This window comes from Anomaloglossus baeobatrachus, chromosome 1 (assembly GCF_048569485.1).
Source record: "Anomaloglossus baeobatrachus isolate aAnoBae1 chromosome 1, aAnoBae1.hap1, whole genome shotgun sequence".
Lineage (NCBI taxonomy): Eukaryota > Metazoa > Chordata > Amphibia > Anura > Aromobatidae > Anomaloglossus > Anomaloglossus baeobatrachus.
The window spans coordinates 668,456,754-668,479,899 of record NC_134353.1 but is presented as its reverse complement, the minus strand read 5'-3'; the positions used below and the strand labels follow the sequence as shown (position 1 = coordinate 668,479,899).

The 23,146-nt window shown below is 43.3% G+C and overlaps 1 protein-coding gene across 1 annotated transcript in view; it reads left to right on the top strand.

Moving 5' to 3' along the window:
• Window positions 1-8,496: 8,496 nt before the first annotated feature.
• The window catches only part of FOXN4 (forkhead box N4), a 45,832-nt gene continuing 31,182 nt past the window's right edge, over window positions 8,497-23,146 (top strand). Inside the window, exons 1-2 of the mRNA XM_075341717.1 lie at window positions 8,497-9,130; window positions 9,849-9,934. Of these exons, the coding sequence (XP_075197832.1) occupies window positions 9,852-9,934 (83 nt within the window). The 5' untranslated portion in view covers window positions 8,497-9,130; window positions 9,849-9,851. The remainder of the gene's footprint in view (window positions 9,131-9,848; window positions 9,935-23,146) is intronic.

Here is a 23,146-nt window from a genome sequence, read left to right as displayed (position 1 = left end):
CATAGCTAATCAAAAGAGCTATACTACATTTCTAATTGGAGGTATTTGCTAATATTATTATTACACCTACAATATATTGGAATCTTTGGAGATGGGATTGCCCTTTTAACCCCTTAACAACTGCGGGCAGTAATATTACGTCCTAGCGGTCATAATGTTACTGCCCGCCGTCTGCCACCGGCAGCATGCCGCGATCGGCGCACATTTCAGCTGATTTTCACAGCTCAGATGTGTGCCTGCTAGGCACGAGCAGAATTGTTATCTGCTCGTGCCGTTTAACCCCATAAATGGCACTGTCAATATGTGACAGCGCCATTATAACGGCATCGTCGGTAAACATTTACTTACGTGATCACGTGACTTCCGATGGTTGTCATAGTAGCACAGGGTCATGTGATGACTCCTGTAGCTGACATGAATTACTTTCGGTTTCACTCGGCCCAGAGCCGAGTGAAGCAGAAAATGAGCGTATCTGCTGTTTACAGCTGTGTAGCTGTGATCAGCAGATAGGGCAGAGCGATAGTATTGTTGATCCATATAGCCCCCTAGGGGAACTAGTAAAATAAAAAAAAAAAAAAGTAAAAAAAAAAAGTTTTAAAAAACCCCTAAAAGTTCAAATTACCCCCCTTTCGCGACATTGAAAATTAAAGGGTTAAAATAAGAAAAAATATACACACATTTGGTATCGCCACGTTCAGAAAAGACCGATCTATAAGAATCTAAAATCAATTAATCTGATCAGTAAACGGCGTAGTGGCAAAGAAATTCCAAATGACAAAATTACGTTTTTTGGTCGCCACAAAGTTTGCGCAAAATGCCATACTAGGCATAATCAAAAAGTAGCATTTGCGCAAAAATGGTACAGTTAAAAATGTCCACTCGAGACACAAAAAATAAGCTGCCACTGAGCCATAGATCCCGAAAAATGAGAACGCTATGAGTCACGGAATATGGCGTAAAACGTGAGCCACTTTTTTGGACAAACTTCCGATATTTTTTTAACCAACCCCTTATATAAAAGTAAACCTATACATGTTTGGTGTCTACGAACTCGCACTGACCTGAGGCATCACACTGACACATCAGTTTTACCATACACCGTGTGCAGAATTATTAGGAAAGTTGTATTTTAGAGATTTTTTTTATTATTGATCAACAACTATATTCTCAATCAACCCAAAAGACTCATAAATATCAAAGCTTAATATTTTTGGAAGTTGGAGTGGGGTTTTTTTTTTTAGATTTGGCTATCTTAGGAGGATATCTGTTTGTGCAGGTAACTATTAATGTGCAGAATTATTAGGCAACTTAATAAAAACCAAATATATTCCCAACTCACTTGTTTATTTTCACCAGGTAAGCCAATATAACTGCACAAAATTTAGAAATGAACAGTTCTGACATACAAAAACAAAACCCCAAAATATTAATGACCAATATAGCCACCTTTCTTTATGATGACACTCAACAGCCTTCCATCCATAGATTCTGTCAGTTGCTTGATCTGTTTACGATCAACATTGCATGCAGCAGCCACCACAGCCTTCCAGACACTGTTCCGAGAGGTGTACTGTTTTCCCTCCCTGTAGATCTCACATTTTATGAGGGACCACAGGTTCTCTACGCGGTTCAGATCAGGTGAACAAGGGGTCCATGTCATTATTTTTTAACCTTTTAGACCTTTACTGGCCAGCCACGCTGTGGAGTAGTTGGATGCATGTGATGGAGCATTGTCCTACATGAAAATCATGTTTTTCTTTTTCTTGAACGATACCGACTTCGTCCTGTACCTCTGCTTGAAGAAGTCTCCCAGAAACTGGCAGTAGGTCTGGGAATTGAGCTTCACTCCATCCTCAACCCAAAAATGTCCCACGAGTTCATCTTTGATGATACCAGCCAATACCAGTACCCCACCTCCACCTTGCTGGCGTCTGAGTCGGAGTGGAGCCCTCTGCCCTTTACTGATCCAGCCTCTGGCCCATCCATCTGGCCCATCAAGAGTCACTCTCATTTCATCAGTCCATAAAACCTTTGAAAAATCAGTCTTAAGATATTTCTTGGCCCAGTCTTGACATTTTATCTTATGTTTCTTGTTCAAAGGTGGTCGTTTTTCAGCCTTCCTTACCTTGGCCATGCCCCTGAGTATGGCACACCTTGTGATTTCTGATACTCCAGTAACGTTGCAGCTCTGAAATATGGCCAAACTGGTGGCAAATGGCATCTTGGCAGCCTAACGCTTGATTTTCCTCAATTCATGGGCAGTTATTTTGCACCTTTTTTGCCCAACACGCTTCTTGCGACCCTGTTGGCTATCTGCCATGAAACGCTTGATTGTTCGGTGATCACGCTTCAAAAGTTTGACAATTTCAAGACTACTGCATCCCTCTGCAAGACATCTCACATTTTTGGACTTTTCAGGGCCCGTCAAATCTCTCTTCTGATCCATTTTGCCAAAGGAAAGGAAGTTGCCTAATAATTAAGCACACCTTATATAGGGTGTTGATGTCATTACAGTACACCCCTCCTCATTACAGAGATGCACATCACCTGATTTACTTAATTGGTAGTTGGCTCTCAAGCCTATACAGCTTGGAGTAGGACACATTGTATAAAAAGTGTCATGTGATCAAAATACTCATTTGCCTAATAATTCTGCACACAGTGTATAGTGAACACACTGAATAAAATATCTCAAAAACAATAGTGCTATCGCACTTTTTTTTTGCAATTTTTCTGCATTTGGAATTTTTGTGCCGTTTTCCAGTACACTATATGGTAAAACTTGTTCCGCAAAAAATGAGCCCTCACATGACCATATTGACTGAAAAAAAAAAAAACGGAAAGCGAAAAATCGGCCGGTCATGAAGGGGTTAACTAACTTAAATTTTAGTAATCAAAATGCAATATCTAGTAAATGGCAATTCAGAAGTCAAAGACGGTAAATTACTACACAATACTTTAATTTGTTGTTACTTAAAGAGCACTAACCCCCAGGATTTTCCTATATAAACTAAAGCCAGTGCTATACTGGCACTATCATGCTAATTCTATACATACCTTTAGTTGTGAGATCGGATGTATATTTTCTGAAATAAAGGCAAGTAAAGTTTGTGAGATGCACAGTTATTTCATGAAAGGTGCAACGGAATATCTAATAGGTGGGTTGCGTTTTGCTAGTTATTCCCGCCTCTGTCTGCCTTCCTGTCCTTCCTCCCCCTTTTGTTCTTCCTTTCCTCCTTCCTTCCTCCCCTTGTAATAACAGAGACAGGGGGAGGAAGGACAGGAAGGCAGACAGGGCAGGAATAACTAGCAAAACCTGACCCACCTATTAGATTCCGTTGCACCTTACATCTTTTTTCTAACTTTATCCATGATAAGGCTTGAATATAAATACAATGAGTATGTACAGTAAGATAATTGGGTAAATGTACCAATAGTAGCTTCTAAAATACAACTTACCGCATAACAGCAATGTCAGCAGGAACGATCTCCAGTGCCCTTTTATTGAAGACAATGCGGTGAAGACTATGAGAGGCATAGACGAGTGCACAATTTTTTTTTACATCTGCACGCTCGCCGATACCTCTCAGTCTTCATTGCAGTTTCTTCAAAAAAATGGTGTTGGAGATCGCGGACCCCGGCGCCAGTTTAGTGAAGACATAATTCCTGTGGCAATGCGCACGTGTCCCCCCCAGGACTATGGGGTACTCCGTCCCGGGCCGAATATGTACGGGGATGCTGTGTAACGGTTGTATGATGGCCGATGCCCGATTCAGTGACCCTGGGGATGCTTTTTAAAAGGGTGTATATACAGGGGAGTGAAAGAGTTTGTATTGTGACGCCACTTGCGGGTTGCGGCTATGGTGATGGAACTGCCGCTGCACAGTCTATTGCCTCTGGAGCTGATGGTGGTGGCAGCCGAGATGGTAGGCCCTCCGCAAGCAGGGCTGGCCCCAAGGAATGGATGGTAGGGTCCGTCGCATAAAGAATGGAGACCACACAGTGGGGATGCAGTGCAACTTCTGTTTACTCACTGTCAGATGGAATGGTGACCTTGAGGATGGCTGGTTCAGACCCCTGGTCCCTTTTGTCCCAGTGCCGGTGTGATGACCTGGTAGTCTCTTAACCCGGCACCTCTCACTTATGGTTGGCACCCCATAGCCTGGAGCGTTTGTGGGTCCCTGTCTTTTGGCCAAGCATCACATCTTTCTGTATCAGGTATGCCTGGAATCAACATCTTAGTGCCTGTATGGCACTGTTTTTTATCTGATATAGCAAAATTCTGCTGGTTGGTACTCTTTAAATAATTAGATGCTGCCTATGTTTATATAAAGAAAGTGTGTCGAGCAAACTACTGCTCATATAGAGTGGTGGACCACTCCTGCACACTGGCCCATCAGGGTATTCACCTGTTCTCCTGAAGCCTTGTTTGAGCCTGCACCCTGTTATAGCAGGCTACTATTGAGCTAAATCTGGCAAGAAGTGGTCTACGTGAGAACGAAGCCAAGTGGCTCACAAATGCATGATAACAAGGAACTCAGGTGCAGAAGAGTGTCAGCAGGTGCTCTGTAATAGTCAAAATGTGAAATATTTGGCTGTAATTGAAGGCAGTTTGCTGTAGGGCTGGAGAGCGATACAGTAATGAGTGTCTACAGACAACACAGAAGCATGGTGGAGGCTCCTTGTACGTTTTGGGCTGCATTTCAGCAAATGGAGTTGGGAATTTGGGCAGGATTAATGGTGTCCTCAATGCTGTGGAATTGATACTTCCCCATCATGCAATATCATCAGGGAGGCGTCTGGCTCCAGTTTTATTCTGCAGCAGTACAATGACCCCAAACACACAGCCAATGTCATTAAAGGGCGTCTGTCACCAGGTTTTTGATACCTCATCTGAGAGCAGCATAATGTAGAGACAAAGACCCTGATTCCAGCGATGTGTCACTTACTGAGCTGCTTGCTGTCATTTTGATAAAGTCAATGTTTTCTCTCCTGCAGATCTAGCAGTTATACAGAGCTCATGACTGTGCTGGACTACCTGGCACCACTCCAAGTAGTCCTCTAATGATAATCTACTGCTGATTAATCAGTGATTTTATCAAAACTACACTAAGCAGCACAGTAAGTGACACATCGCTGGAATCAGGATCTCTGTCTCTATGTTATGCTGCTCTCATATTACGTGGTGACAGATTCCTTTTAAAAAGGTTGTCCAATACTTGGACAACCCCTTCTCAATCCTGATGTTTCCTTTCTGTAAAATAACACTTATACTCCCCTCCGATGCTGGCACCATTTCAGCTGTGTCAGCACCAGCTCTCCTGGGGATTACGTGACACTGTTATGTCCCGCACAGCCTGTGAGAGAGGAAAGCCACAACTCAATTCCTTCGGATGTCCGATTTGTCTGAGGCCCCCTTCACACGCACGTGTCTCCGGTACGTGCTAGGTCCGTGCCCGCATGTACCGGAGACACGGGCACACGTAAACCCATTAAAATCAATGGGTTTAGGTGCACACACGTGTGCAGCCATTGGCCCGTGCCTCCGTGTGGAGCAGACATGAGCCCGTGTGCTCCACACAGATGCATGTCCGTTTTTCTCCGGCAGCACGGGTGTCACGCAGTCTGCACACGTACCATACGGATGTAGTGTGGATGCGGTCCCGTGTGACGCGCATGCGTGATTTTCACGGACGTGTGAAGGTGGCCTGAAGGAGAGCACAATGCCAGCAGTGCTTGGCCGCAGGCTGAGCAGGACATAACAATGTTATACAATCCCTCGGAGAGCCGATGCTGACAACGCTGGAATGTCGCCAGCACCGGAGGGGAGTATAGGTGCCATTTTACGGGGGGGAAACATTGGGATTGAGAAGGCGTTGCCCAAGTACTGGACTAAACCATTAAAGGGAACCTGTCATTAGTTTTTTCAGTATTGAATCAAAAGTATCAGCTTCTGCAGCTTCTGGGGTGCATTCTATGAAGGTGTACCTTGTTCCCTGACTCCTCTTGCAGACTCCCAAAATACCTTTATAAAATCTGCCGCCACGTATGTAAATGAACCATTCTGGTTGGATGGGCGTTCTTTTCTTGGGTGGATGGGCGTCCTCTTTATCAGCTCCTGTCCCTCCTTTTGATGCTGTTCGCCGTTCTCCTTTGCTGATTAACGAGGATGATGCCTCCGTCATCATCCACGTAAGTGGACTAAATTGTGTGCTTGCGCAGTCATTCCTGGCTTGTGCAGGCACACTTTGATCTACTCCATTGCAGGCAGAGCCGAAAACATAGGTGCGCTTGCGCGAGCCGGTGAGCTCTCTGCGCAGGTGCGAGATTGTGAGACAGCTCACCGGCTTGCGCAAGCGCACCTGTTTTCGGCTCTGCCTGCAATAGAGTAGAACAAAGTGCACCTGCGCAAGTCAGGAATGACTACGCAAGCATGCAATTTAGCCCACCTACGTGGATGATGATGGAGGCGTCATCTACGTCAATCATGAAAGGAGGTTGTCGAACAGCGGCACAGGGAGGGACAGGAACCGAAAAAGAGGACACCCATTTGACCAAGAAAAGGACGCCCATCCGACCAGAACAGTTAATTTACATACATGGCGGCAGATTTTATAAAGGTATTAGGCTATGTTCACATTTCCGTTTTTTTGCATCAGTCACCTGCATTGCTTGATGTTTGTGACTGATGCGTTGTACAATGGGTGACAAGAATTGTCATAAGAAAGCGGATTCCGTTGGTGAAATGTTTTCAGTATAAAAACGAGAGAGCGATCAGCTGATCACTCTCAAAAGCCGGACGCTGGGAGATCAGCTCATCGCTCTCAAAAGCCGGCGGCCGGCTATTGTTAACGATCAGCTGATCTCCCGGCGGCTGGCTATTGTGGACGATCAGCTGATCTCCCGGCGGCCGCTTTTGAGAGCGATCAACTGATCTCCCGGCGTCCGGCTTTTGAGAGCGATCAGCTGATCTCCAGGCAGCCAGCATTTATGAGAGCAATCGTTCACAATAGCTGGCCGCCGGGCAATCAGCTGATCGTTCGGCCGCCGAGAGAGACATTGATTTGAATGATTAAACACAAGATCTGAGCATGCGCAGTGAAAACAAAAGGATTCCGCTGCTCAAAAAAAGGTTACATGCTGCGATCCTGCTGCTTGACGGTCAGTCGTTCCATGAATGATCAGTCAGGCGGCGGATGCGACGCAAGGGCATCAGTCACAATCTGCCACTCATACAAGTCTATGCGAAGCAATGGAATCTGCTAAACGGACTGCGTTGTTTATCATAGCGGCGGATTGTGACTGATCCTAAACAATGGCAATGTGCATATAGCCTTAGGGGTACTTTGCGCGCTGCGACATCGCAGGCCGATGCTGCGATGCCGAGCGCGATAATACCCGCCCCCGTTGCAGCAGCGATATCCTTGTGATAGCTGCCGTAGCGAACATTATCGCTACGGCAGCTTCACATGGACTCACCTGTCCTGCGACCGTCGCTCTGGCCGGCGACCCGCCTCCTTATTAAGGGGGCGGGTCGTGCGGCGTCACTGCGACGTCACACGGCAGGCGGCCAATAGGAGCAGAGGGGCGGAGATGAGCGGGATGTAAACATCCCGCCCACCTCCTTCCTTCCGCATATCCTACGGAAGCCGCAGTGACGCCGGTAGGAGATGTTCCTCGCTCCTGCGGCTTCACACACAGCGATGTGTGCTGCCACAGGAGCGAGGAACAACATCGGACTCTCGCGTCAGCGTAATTATGGATTACGCCGACGCTGCACCGATGATACGATTACGACGCTTTTGCGCTCGTTAATCGTATCATCGAACCTTTACACACTACGATGTCGCATGTGATGCCGGAAGTGCGTCATTTTCAATTTGACCCCACCAACATCGCACCTGCGATGTCGTAGTGTGCAAAGTACCCCTTAGTGGGGTCTGCAAGAGGAGTCAGGGAGCAAGGTGCACCTTCATAGAATGCACCCCAGGAGCTGTAGAAGGGGATACCTTTGGTTTAACACTCAAAAAATTGGTTCCCTTGAAGTACTTATCTTCAACATAAAAAGGATGAGTTTTGGGGTCATGATGTGGCCCCCAGAGTCTTATCTCCACATGTAGAGTAGGATTTGTGTAGCCTAGGGGCACAGATCTGTGGTTAGTTCTCATGATGTTTGGAACAACCTGCCGAGTGTATCTAGTAGAAGTGATGCTGTGTATGAGGCAGAGGTCACACGAGTTGTGTTCCCCCCTTATATATATATATATTGTGTTCCCCCCTTATATATTATTGTATACCGAGCGCTTCCTTTGCTGCATGCTATCCTCACCTGCTGTATATGTACATTATGTGTCCGCACACGCCGGTCTGCTCTGCTGGGGGTAGTAGTCCCCTCAGTACGTGCAGAGGTGACAATGTCGCCCGTGCTTGTTTGCTTCCCTGTGGTGTGGGCGCCTCCCGTCCCTCCCTTTCTGTCCCCCTCCTGCTGCCGCCTTCCCACCTGCCTTTCCCGGGCTGCGGCGCGGGTCTGGCGGCGGGTATGGCCAGCGCGGGCCGGGCGGGCTGACTCCCAACGGCTGAGCAGAGCTGTGAGGAGGCAGAGAGCGGCCGGGGCACACAGCCTGCACGGCGGACACCGGACGGCATTGGCCTGGCTCAGAAGCTCACCGGCAGCCATACCATCGCCAGCACTACCGGGGAGCGTCAGCCTGAGCACCGGGAGCACTGGAGACCGTCCCGGGCAGAAGTGCCTACATGACAGCAGCTGGCGACTACGCCCCGTGTGGTGCCCACATTACACCGAGCTGTGTGGACGCTGCCTGCACGGACTGATAAGAGACCTGATCATGGCGGCATGAACGGATGACAGGGCGCTGGGCCAGCACACTCACTAGTGGCCACAAAGGCGACCTTGTCGGGACAGAGGTTGAGCAGGGCACGGAGTACAGCTCGCTATGAGACACAAGTGGCCTCGCCTGCCCCGCTAGTGACCCGGGACCGCAGTGCGCATGCGCGTGCTGGACAGCTCCTGAGAGGGAAATTTAAAAACGGTTTGTGGACCAGATAGAAATCACATTACAAAGAAGAGCAGCAGCAGCCGAGAGCAGAGCCGGCCCCAGCCACACCACCGGTACGTACCGGGGACCCCCATACCGGGGCCGTATGCTCTGTGCACGGGGAATGGCCACAGCTAGAATGGGAACCATTACAGATCACATGTATTGTTCTGCATTATATCCCAGGTCTATCTGTACATCATCATCTGTCTACCTATCTACTCCATATATATGTGTATATATATATATATATATATATATATATATATATATATATATATATATATATATATATAAAATCTATCTATATACTATATATCTATAGATCTATCATCTATCTAGCTATCTATCTATTATCTATCCATCTAATATCTAGCTATGTGTATACTAACTATCTATCCTTTATCTGTCTAGTTTACTATATCTATCCCTCTATCTATCATCTATCTATCTATCTATCTATCTATCTATCTATCTATCTATCCCTCTATCTATCTATCTACCTGTATATTTATCTATCTGTATATTATCTATCTATCTGTATATTTATCTATCTGTATATTATCTATCTATCTATCTATCTATCCTTTATCTATCTATCTATCCTTTATCTATCTATCCTTTATCTATCTATCTATCTATCCTTTATCTATCTATCTCTCTATCTATCTTTTATCTGTATATCTATCTATCTATCTATCTATCTATCCTTTATCTATCTATCCTTTATCTGTCTATCTATCTATCTATCTATCCTCCCATTCCTCTAACAGTAATTTTTCACTCTTAAAGGAGATGATAGACAGTGACATCTCAGGAATTATGTCTGGAATAATCAGGACATCAGAAGAGAATCGCCCCCCCAGTCAGGAGTACAGGTAATCTTCCATTTTTCTATGAATTGGGTTTGCCAGCCCCAGTGGTGTAACCATATAGTATCTGCTTGTATGTATACACTTGCATTATAGTAATAAATTAAAATCCCTTGTGTGCATTTGATTTTTAAAACACACTCAAAATAAATGGATTTTTTTACTATATTTATTTTGGTAATTACAAGGTTGTGAGTGCTGTAAATGATATGTCCATAAATCTTCATGACATTATTTTGCTTGTTCATTTATATTATTGTAAGATTAATATGATTTGCAATTGCCTCCCACTAATGTTAGTCTCCTGTGTGTCCTACGTAAGGTTCCCTAATGCTAGTCCCCTGTGGGCAATACGTAGGGCCCCCTAATGTTAGTTTCCTGTGATTCATCCATAGGGTCCCCTAATGTTGCTTTCCATGTGTCATACATAGGATCCCATAATGTTAGTTTCTGTGTGTCATACGTAGGGTTTCCTAATGTTAGTCTACTGTATGCCATATTTAGAGTTCCTTAATGTTAGTCTCGAGTGTGTCATCCATATGGTCCCCTAATGTTAGTCTCCTGTGTGTCACCAGTAGGGTCCCCTAATGTTAGTCACCTGGTTCTTATAGATAGGGTCCCCTAATGTTAGTCTCCTGTGTGTCACCAGTAGGGTCCTCTAATGTTAGTCACCTGTGTACTATATGTAGGATGCACTAATGTTAGTCTCCTCTGTGTCACCAGTAGGGTCCCCTAATGTTAGTCACCTGGTTCTTATAGATAGGGTCCCCTAATGTTAGTCTCCTGTGTGTCACCAGTAGGGTCCTCTAATGTTAGTCACCTGTGTACTTTATGTAGGATGCACTAATGTTAGTCACCTGGTTCTTATAGATAGGGTCCCCTAATGTTAGTCTCCTGTGTGTCACCAGTAGGGTCCTCTAATGTTAGTCACCTGTGTACTATATGTAGGATGCACTAATGTTAGTCTCCTCTGTGTCACCAGTAGAGTCCCCTAATGTTAGTCACCTGGTTCTTATAGATAGGGTCCCCTAATGTTAGTCTCCTGTGTGTCACCAGTAGGGTCCTCTAATGTTAGTCACCTGTGTACTTTATGTAGGATGCACTAATGTTAGTCACCTGGTTCTTATAGATAGGGTCCCCTAATGTTAGTCTCCTGTGTGTCACCAGTAGGGTCCTCTAATGTTAGTCACCTGTGTACTATATGTAGGATGCACTAATGTTAGTCTCCTCTGTGTCACCAGTAGGGTCCCCTAATGTTAGTCAACTGGTTCTTATAGATAGGGTCCCCTAATGTTAGTCTCCTGTGTGTCACCAGTAGGGTCCTCTAATGTTAGTCACCTGTGTACTTTATGTAGGATGCACTAATGTTAGTCACCTGGTTCTTATAGATAGGGTCCCCTAATGTTAGTCTCCTGTGTGTCACCAGTAGGGTCCTCTAATGTTAGTCACCTGTGTACTATATGTAGGATGCACTAATGTTAGTCTCCTCTGTGTCACCAGTAGGGTCCCCTAATGTTAGTCACCTGGTTCTTATAGATAGGGTCCCCTAATGCTAGTCTCCTGTGTGTCACCAGTAGGGTCCTCTAATGTTAGTCACCTGTGTACTTTATGTAGGATGCACTAATGTTAGTCACCTGGTTCTTATAGATAGGGTCCCCTAATGTTAGTCTCCTGTGTGTCACCAGTAGGGTCCTCTAATGTTAGTCACCTGTGTACTATATGTAGGATGCACTAATGTTAGTCTCCTCTGTGTCACCAGTAGGGTCCCCTAATGTTAGTCACCTGGTTCTTATAGATAGGGTCCCCTAATGCTAGTCTCCTGTGTGTCACCAGTAGGGTCCTCTAATGTTAGTCACCTGTGTACTTTATGTAGGATGCACTAATGTTAGTCTCCTTTGTGTCACCAGTACGGTCCCCTAATGTTAGTCACCTGGTTCTTATAGATAGGGTCCCCTAATGTTAGTCTCTGGTCTGCCATCCGTAGGGTCCCATAATGTTAGTCTCTGGTCTGCCATCCATAGGGTCCCCTAAAGTTAGTCTACTGTATGTCATACGTAGGGACCCCTAATGTTAGTCTTCTGTGTGCCATCACATGGTTACCTAATGTTAGCCTCCTGTTTGCCATACGTGGGGGCACTAATGTTAGTCTCCTGTGTGTCATCCATAGGCTTCCCTAATGTTAGATTCCATGTGTCATACGTATGGGTCCCCTAATGTTAGTCTCCTGTATTCCTATACGTAGGGTTCCCTAATGTTAGTCTCCTGTATTCCTATACGTAGGGTTCCCTAATGTTAGTCTCCTGTATTCCTATACGTAGGGTTTCCTAATGTTAGTCTCCTGTGGGCTATATGTAGGATCCCCTTATGTTAGTCTATTGTGTGTCATCCATGGGGTCTCCTAATGTGTGCCTCCTGTGTGTCACTAGTAGGGTCCTCTAATGTTAGTCACCTGTGTGCCATATGTAGGGTCCCCTAATGTTAGTCTACTGTTTGCCATCCATAGGATGCCCTAATATTAGTCCCCTGTGTGCGATTCAATAGGTACAGGGCCTTTGAATTGCAATCATGAAATAACATTTGCATTATTGATCTTCGAACTGCTGTTATCAGAATTTACCATGTGGCGTTGTATAATATCATATAGTATAATATAGTATGATCACTGTTGTCCAAATTGTGTATCTAATATTTCTACATTAATTTCACCAATTTGCTAGAAAATAAGTAATTGACAATAAAAGTAATGTGAGAAATATAAACTCAGCAATTACCATAATAGTAATTTACCGGAATGTTTGATGGCAATATGTATAAACGACAAAATAAAAGCACTGGGCCACACTGCCAACAACAATGGCTAATTAGTTTTATGTGATAAATCCGATTTCTCCATCGCTATTTGCTACTGAAATTTACCAATCTTTACTTTTTCTATAAAGATTTTAGCACCCCCTGGTGCACACAAAGTGGAGTACTGTAGAATGGGGGTAATATTAGATCGGGCAGGGAATCTCCGTTACATCTGGACTGTTTCTATAGTATATTCTCCAATGTAATATCACAAGACAGTGCTATATTCACCTTTACATTGGCCGTGTGACGACAGAGGCCTATGGCATAATATCTGATAACTGACCTTCTATGTGTGACCAGAATTGTGTCCACAATCTAATAATATACATTTAGTAAATTCCGTTATAAATACTGTGACACTTTCCAATAAACAGATATGGTGTAAGGATTATGTATAAAATAAGCGCTAAATAATGTGTAGGGATATGTTACATTGAGGTTATTTGCTAAACTCTGGAACCACTTTATAATAAGTCACAATACTGTGCTGTTCCTTACAGATTGTATATTATACCTGGCCCCTTATATGTTTCAAAAGAAAAGTTTTTGTTTTATTATTATTATTATTATTATTATTATTATTATTTTATTACTATTATTATTTTATTTATATTTAAACTTTATTTTATATTAAAACAGGTAGAACTGATTATATAATCCTTACATGTGACACTTGGTGTTTTTGTGCTAACAGTACATGCAGAAATGATGCTTAAAAAAAAACGTTTAGCAATTTTAAAGAAAGTTTGGGTTTAATTAAGACAATTTGTGATAGTAAGTATGGATATTTACCAGGGAAGGATTTTTAGTATTTTTGGTCTTCTATATGTTTGTGATTCTCGTCCTTGATTTATTTATTGTGCGTCTGGCCGTGGCATTGCATCAGTAAAGTTATTCCAGTAATATTTCTGCACACTGGAGTTAAGTTGTAGAGTCCGTAGCCAGTTCACTGTAAACCGGTAGCCACCATTGTACTTCTTTTCCAGTAGTTGTGATTGCTCCGGAGAGAGCTGCGTAAATAATGGCGAGTTTTTTTCATGAGTCCTGACAGAGGAAAGAATAGAGCTGTCACTTTGTATGAGTGCTGTTTACACTTGCCCTGTCACTATGGCACATAACGGGATCCGAGGATCACGGCGGGGTTGCTCTGCAGTCCCACATAACAGGGGGAAGAGAATGGCTCCCAATTAAAGAGAAGGCCTGTGTGAATTTGCCTCTGTGCGGGGAACTCGAGGAGAGCATCTTTTGGAGCAGTCAAAGCATATTTAGGGTATGACTATTCAAGCTTTAAATGATGTACGAGTGGTTTGTCCTAATAACTGCAATAACAAGCTCTAAATATCTTAAGTGGCATGAAAAGAGACTAAGGCTTTGTCCAACTGCAGCAAAATTGCTGGAATGGGAAAATACGCCTTACAGATGTTCATGGTCTGCCATTTACTATACAAAGCTTAAGGGGAAGGCTGATGAGCTGAATGTACCAGATTAGATAGGTAAGCAGCAGATAAATGAATATATAACTGAAGATATGTACACTGTGATATTCTGTATAACAATCATTTAAATTATAGACTACATCAAATAAGACATCAAAGAAAGGGTTTAATAATGAGATGGTGTGTCTTCTTCATATTTTCACTGGAGACATTAAGTGATGTGTAGCATATATATTCAATGAAATGTGTGGCAGGTATTACAATCCACAATTAAGAGTGTACTTTTATAGTGCTTTTATCTGCTACTCCCACTCGTTTCACTGGAGTGGAAACATAGACATTAGAAATATACTCTTTCATGACTTCACCATTCATTCATGCTATTTCTATGTAGAGGGGCATAGAAGTCTACCATACTGCCTTTAGGAGCAACCAAGGTCATGTAATCTCACTATTATGACATGTCGGATTGATGTCGCTGGTGAGTTGTCAGTTAAGGCATCATTTATAGTTTTGTGTATACTTGTTTTTGGGTCGATGTGCCAATTCTGGGTTGTTTGCCATATTTATTCCTTCTTTTCTGCTGATAGGGTGCAACTAATGCAAATTATATTTCCCATGATGCCTTTGTGTTTGTCAGGGTCTTATCAAACTGCACTTACTACAGTAAGTCAAATATTTGTAACGCAAGGGATAGATTACTAAAATAGAACTGTCTCCTAATGGCAGAGTCTGTGTATCCTATGTGATGCATTTTTAGCCTGTCTCCCCACCTCCAGCTTGTAATAGGTTTCTCCCCATCAGCTCCTACAAGCAGGAGACAGACTGAATCAGCATCTTATTTCAAAGGACACATTATGTAGATTCTGCATACAGTATTCACAGATATTCTAGACCAGTGGTCTCCAACCTTTCTGACTTGAGAGCCACATTCAGCTCTTAGAAAGGGTCACAAGCCACATTAATTTCTGAAGGAGTGTCGTGAGCCACATCCAGCTCCTGCCCCCCACTCACAGAGGTGACACCCAGATCTCTCATCACCGGTATAATGACAGCCAAAGATTTCCTACAGAAATCTCACCGAGGAAGTATACCAAGAGCTAAGGGTTCCTACCTTACCCCATTTTGATCTGCTCTTCATAGCCGTTTGTTAGACCTGGTGGTAATGCACCAAGCTGGAAGAGAGCCGTGAGCCACACATCATGGGCCTGCGAGCTATATGGAGATAACAAGCCACAGGTTGGTGACACCTAATCTAGACAGTTAAGCAGGTCATTCACATTAGATGTGTGTTGGTCGAACTCGGGATGTATGTTGGTAGGACTGTACGTGAGCCTCCCAAATCTTCCCCTACAACAGATGTCCAGGAGATAAGGATTAGGCCGTTGAATTTTAACTGCTCGTTCTTTTGCTCTCGGAGAGATGAGACGCTGTCAGATTTTTGGATGATAGTTACTCCCCTCTTCCTACTGAGACCACATGCTTGATAAGCCAAGCTTATTTAAAATAGCACCTATCAATTTAACAGACTTCTCATATATCATAAAAAAAAATCTCAGTTTTGATCAGTGAGGGTCCAGGTGCGGAGACCCTCAATGATTTCTAAAATGAAGGGAAAAAAACCTTAGCTAAGTAATTGGTTCTGTTTTGCTCTGTTCGGAAAGCAGAGCGAGCGTACAGATTCTAAGAAAGTCTATGGAATATTCACTAGCATTACCTACGTTCTATGGATCTGTACAACACGTGCTTCACTCCCCGAGGAGAACTAATTACAAATGAAGGGACTCAAAACTTTGTTAAAATGATAGGCATACTTGTGTCCATTTGAAGTAATAATTCTAGATCATCTTTTCTTATAACTCTATTGCTGTTCCTCCATTCATTCGAGAAAATTATTTTTAGAAAAATAAACAATTACTTGCTACCATTCCTTTTTTCCCAATAGACCATGTGCCTACAGTCTGGAAGTGTCAGCAATAATTGGATAGTGTCAGACTGTCTATACACTCACACCTTAGTTACACCCATTTGTCAATTTAATCATACATTTCTAGGAGAAATGATAGAGGAATGGCACAATCCAGAGTTCTAATATTTACTAAAACAGACATCTTAGGAGATCTGACAGGTCCACTTTAAAGACTCTTTTATTCATTCAGTAGTATCATATAATACATATAATGTTTTTATCTGAATTTTTAAAATGGGTCAGTGTCATGCACAGACAAGGGGATGTCCGGCGCATGGTGCAACACAGAGGTTACAACAGGGTGGAAAGGGAGAAGAAGACCTTGACAATAGGGAGCGGGGGATGGGACACCTCCCGACACTAACCTGTGTCTGGCCCCTGAGCTCCCCTAATTCCCATATACGAGTCCTTCCCCTTGTCGCCGTCACGTGCCTAGTGTCTAACTTCCTCCACTCACCCTGTATAGTGACAAGGCAGGTGTGTACACTAGACATCACCGTTACTGTAATATAACACAGGGGATGGAGGACATCCAGGGAACATAGATAAAAGGATATTAAACAAACTTGAAAGCTGCAGCCAAACACCAGGCCTGCAGATGACACGGATCCAACAACAGAACTCCAGATGCAGATCTCCAGCAGCCACTAAAGACTTCCTCAATTCCTGGTGGTCAGAATAGAATTAATCTATTACCGACATCAGATGATAGATCATGTAACTGTTCAAAGGAAAGGGGAGTGGTCACAAACCTGCTGTCGAGGTGAATTAACCAGGAGTTCCAACAAGAAAAATGGCTTTAACTCTTGCTGCACCAGAAGAAAGCAATCACATTTAAAATCCAGAGTCTCAATTCATGTAAGGCCTCCTTCACACATCCGTGTCTGCGGTACGTGTGACGTCCATTTTCACACGTACCGGAGACATGGGCACACGTAGACCCATTAAAATCAATGGGTTTGCACACAAGTGCTTGTTTTTTTCAATAGACCATGTGTCCGTGTGGCGCATACATGTGTCCATGTACTCCACATGTAGACATGTCCATTTTTCTCTGGCAGCACGGGTGTCACACGGACCGCATGGATGTGCTCCGTGTGACAGGTACCGGAGAAAACACGTGTCTGTGAAATAAAATGAATTTCTATACTCACCTTCTCCAGCGCTGCTCTCTCTGCCGCTGCTGTCACTTGCTTCTGTCCCCCGCTCATTGCATATGCATGGCACAGAGGACCGGAAGCAGCAGTCAGCAGGGCCAGAAACCGTAGATCAGCACCATGGACAGCAACGCCAGGGACAGGTGAGCAGAAAGTTCCTGTTCTCCGTGTGTTATCACGGATAACACACGGAGAATACACGTGTGCCAAAATCACGTCACATGGAGGGCAATATGCACCTTTTACACGTCAATGCAACGTGTGAAAGAGTCCTAAAGCTCATATCCCCGAACTCTCACAAGTCTCCTAATGACAAAAAATACTCGTGACAGCCAGCCACAGCTTGTACTTGAATTATTTCCGGCATTTTCTAGTAATCTGAGTATTGAAACAAAAACTAGAAACATGACTTTAACAGAATATAGTCATTTTCACAAAGTAATGAAATTGCTGCTTTTTATCCTTTATGTACTGTCTATTAGTTCAACAGACCTGGTGGGACTTGTTCCAGGTAGGGATGTATTATGGACCCCACCACTAAAATAGGGATGTATTATGACCCCCACCAGTAAATTTAGATATATTATGGCCATATTTAAAGCTTAGCATTTAACTTTAGTATTCTCTGATAGGTCTGTCCTTTATCTTCCACCTATGTGTGCTGGAATCAGGCAAGCATGCATGTTTGTTGCTACAGTGAACTAGACATATGGCACCACCTATTTTACAGGTATTAAAGGACTGGGCATGTTTAAAATGCAAAATGACGAGCCTTGATTTCTCCAACTTTAGACAATACAAGTCAGAACTAATAATGTTACACCAAACCACATTGTTCCACCTCAGAATATTAATTTCATCAGGACCACCCTGATTTAGACTTGCACAAAGCGGCTGACTTGACCAAGAGCAGCATAGTACCATGGGAATGCTGGCTTGTCACATTGGATTAGGATTGTGTGTTGGATATTGTGGGGACAGACCCTGCGTGAATCCCAATGTTTCAGGCTGGGTGGTGGCAGATCCCAACCCCACCCTATTTATTAATGGAAACCAAAAAAAGAGATGGAAGCATGAAGCACAGGTAAAAGGTATTCTTTATTAAATACAAAAAGGATAAAAAGAGAAAATGACATAAAATAATTCCACGACACGCTGTGATACCACATTTATATATAAAAATGCCGGCTACAATTCACGGAAAAGATATATAGAAATAGTCAGAAAAAATTATGACAAATAGTAGTATCCCAGGACTATACCAGCATTCTATAGAAACATAAATTAATAGTAAGGATTCTGATGGAGGTGGTCAGGGAATATACACAGAGATAATATACTTTTATATATACAGTATATGACTGAGTGTTTAACCCAAGTGGGTAAAAAATCCTAAGAAAATCCCATACACCTCAACCAGAGACCCAAAAAGTACCGTAAATAGAAGATAACCTGCCTGGAGGAACCCTGACGTGCGGCTCTTCTAGTTATTAATGGGACTAATTAATAGTCATTCATCAAGCTTAAGTTGATCATTTGCACATGTCTGCTCTCATTTATGCTGCCTGGTGAGTTTGAATGTCCTCGTATGTTTGATGTGCACAAATCAAGTGAAAAATGTTTCCTATGTGAAGTGTTAATATTTTTGTGTTGTGTGTCACTATATACAGAACAGATGAGGTGCTAATGTAACGGATTCCCTAGTTTTGGGATCCAGTGGCTCCATTAAAGGCCCATTTACACACAACGATATCGCTAACGAGATATCGTCGGGGTCACGGTGTTGGTGACGCACATCCGGCCTTGTTAGCGATGTCATTGTGTGTGATACCTTTTTGCGATCAGTAACGATCGCAAAAAGGTGTCAAATCGTTCATCTTTGACACGTCGTTCATTTTTAAAAAATCGTTCCTCATTTGGAACGCAGGCCTGCGGCAGCACACATCGCTATGTGTGACACCGCAGGAACGAGGAACAACATCGTATCTGTAGCCGCCGGCAATGAGGAAGGAAGGAGGTGGGCGGGATGTTCCGGTCGCTCATCTCCGCCCCTCCGCTTCTATTGGGCAGCTGCTTAGTGACGCCGCTGTGACGCTGCACGAACCGCCCCCTTAAAGGAAGATTGTTCAGCGGCCACAGCGACGTCGGTGAACAGGTAATTGCGTGTGACGCTGCCGTAGCGATATTGTTCGCTATGGAAGCGATCACCCCGTGACGCGCCACCGGCGTGGGCGGGTGCTATCGCTAGCGATGTCGCAGCGTGTAAAGCCCGCTTTAGTGATTCACCAGTAATGTTTCAAAGCTTTTTACCTAAAGCAATTGTATCTAGCCATTTTTCAAACATTAACAAATGAATGAAAAATGTAAAAAATCCATTATTTGTAATTTGACAGCAGCCGATATCCTGTAAATGTCAGAAGGGTCTCACTCATTACCAATCCAGCTAACAGTTATCGATTGCATGAATTTTATTATTTTACTTATATAGCGCCACAGCGTTTTACTGACATGACCATCACTGTCCCCATTGGGGTTCACAATGAGAACATACAATCTCCTTGCAGATTTTGTCCTTGATGGGATTTGACTAGGGATGATCGAATACCTCAAATATTCAGCTTCACGAATATCCGACGAATGGGTCGCCGCTATGTGAATATTTGATGCGCAATGTAAGTCTATGGGAAGCCCAAATAGTTGTTATTCGGGTTTCCCATACACTTACATTGCGCATCAAATATTCGCGAATAGTCGAATAGCGGCGACGTATTCGGCAAATATTCGCGAAGCCGAATGTTTGAGGTATTCGATCATCCCTAGATTTGACCCCAGGACCCCAGTGCTGCAAAGCAACAGTGCTAACCACTGATCCGCCGGGCTGGATTTATACACATTTTATCAGCTATAATTGGTAGTTTTATTATTTATTGTTGATCATCTTCTGTATGTAGTCTTGTCAAGACGTTACAATGAGTTTAATCTGTAAATACAGGAAACATAAGAACTATTGATTCTTATAAAGGAGCTTTAACCAGCATTTCTCAGGGGGAGCATGTCTCATGTATCTCTTTATGATCTGCATTATACACAATGCACAGCTTGAGGAGGTGTCACAGAAGGCTCCCCTGAGGCCTGCTCCAAGGGCCACTAGGTTTGGTGTTGGTTGGATGACTAGCTATGAGACTGCCAGTGAATCCTGAGGACGGGGACCGCAGGAGAAGGTTGGGCAGCTGGATGAGAGGAGGCAGCAGTGGTACAGGCCAAATTAAAAATGGAGTAAGTTTGACCCAAAATAATAAACTACAATAACATTATAAACAAATAAATTGGGAAAATATAGTGAAAACTTTTTTTTCTGGTTTAGTGAATATTCAAAACACTGCAATAAAGTTCATTATGTGGTCATATCTGATTTCTGAGTTTTACTATTTGCCTTTTGGCTATATAGTATATGTAAATTGCTTATACCTACAAATACTAATGGTACTTTATAATTGTATGTAGTAGGTAAACTACAAACTGATGGGAATCTAGGATATGTGTGTTTTCTGGTCTCGAAGGAAAAAGCAATGGCTAGAATATATATAATATATTTTACAATAAAAGTATCTCTAAGTGTTTGTGATTGTCAACTGGTTATTAGTGTTTTATATCTGAGAGATCCATGATGTACTGTTATTAGGATGATTCCTTTATTACTGTATATTATTAGTATTATTACTTTATTTTCCATGTACAGTTGTGACATTTCTCTTATTTATATGTCTTGTTGCCAATCTGTAGCAGTTATTTGTTCAGTGGGTGATATTAAAATCATACAAAATCTTTGGATTTATGTTTTATGTGATGGATGGACATTTATTTATGTTCTATTGAACTTGATTGCTATAAAGTCAAGGTTACATAGTTACATAGTTACTTAGGTTGAAAAAAGACCTAGGTCCATCTAGTTCAACCTTCCTCCACCAGTTCTACATTTGGTCACTAAAGCCCGCTTTACACGCTGCAATATATCTTACGATGTGTCGGCGGGGTCACGTCGTAAGTGACGCACATCCGGCATTGTACATTGCAGTGTGTGACAGGTACGTGCGATTGAGCGGTAAAACGTTCATCGCATACACATCGTACCTTTCTCTAGAATTGCACGTCAGATTGTTCATCGTACCCGGGGTAGCGCACATCGCAGTGTGTGACACCCCGGGAACGATGAACAGATCTTACCTGCGTCCAGCGGCTCACGGCCAGCAATGCGGAAGGAAGGAGGTGGGCGGGATGTATACATCCCACTCAGCTCCGCCCCTCTGCATCTATTGGCCGGCTGCCGCGTGACGTCGATGTGACGCCGAACGTCCCTCCCACTCCAGGAAGTGGACGTTTCGCCGCCCACATCGAGGTCGTATGGACAGGAAAGTACGTATGACAGGGGTTAATCGTTTGTGCGGCACGTTCAACAAATTGAACGTGCCGCATATACGATGGGAGCGTTGCAAATCGCATACGATATCGTATGCGAATTGCAACGTGTAAAGCAGGCTTAAGTCATTTATAACCAACAATGTTGTGTGTACTGAGGAAATCATCCAGCCATTTTTTAAAAGCTGTTATAGTATCGGCCATTACTACCTCTTGTGGTAGGGTATTCCACAGTCTGACTGCTCCAACTGTAAAGAACCCTTTCCTATTTAGCTGTCGGAATTGCTTTTCTTCCACTCGCAGTGGGTGCCCCCTGGTCCTTAGTATTGTCTTTGGAAGAAATAAGTCATGTGCCAGTCCTTTATATTGACCACGCATGTATTTATACATATAAATGAGATCTTCTCTGAGATGTCTTTTTTCTAAGCTAAACATATCTAACTTTTTCAACCTGTCATCATATGGGAGGCCTTCCATTTATTGTAGTCTAGTTGCCCGCCTTTGAACTGACTCTAACTTCTGAATGTCCTTTTTAAAATGTGGAGCCGAAAACTGGATCCCATATTCCAGATGTGGTTGATTGTGTCTTTTGACCTCCAAAGTGATTAGTGAACCGTCATCATAAACCATGTAAAAGAAGAGATGGATTATGTAAATTGGTGTGGACTATAAAACGTTACTTGACCTAGTAAAGGTGCATGGTGCTATAATTATAGAGTACGGCTTTCAAGACATGCTATAATATTAGCTACCACACAGAGGGTGGAATATTTAAAGATCCCGATTCACATTAAAGTAGGTGTGACCCGTCCATTTCAGTAAGATCTGCATACTACACAATCTTACGTGTATTTCCTAAGCAGATAATGTTGTGTAAAAAAAGGATCGGGTATGCTGAATTTCAGCACCTGAGCCTGGAATATTCTGTGGAGTTAGGCCATGTGCGCATGCTTCCTTTTTTTTCCACGTTTTTTGGGTGCAGTTCTGTTCTCAAAACTGCATGAAATTCCTTCCCCAACCAAGTCTATGAGATTTCATTTTTGCTGTCCGTACGTTGCAGTTTTTTTTGGCTGCATCTTTGTGGTGACCACAAAGATGCAGCATGTCAATTCTTATTGCGTTTTTCACCCATTGAATTCAATGAGGTGTGGAAAACTGCAAGTTGTTATTTTACATGCGTTTTTCTGACTAGACTCCGGGTCGGCGGGGATTGATCGCTGTTATTTGGCCAGATACTGCTCCCCATATAAAGTCTATGGGGACCAGAATCGGGCCCAAAGGAGTAGGAGCAAGTGCTGCACACTCACCGATCACTGGGCGGTTGATGCACTGCTGCCGTGGCAGCTCTTTAATCTTCCCGAGCCGGCCGCTCATTATGCTCATAACA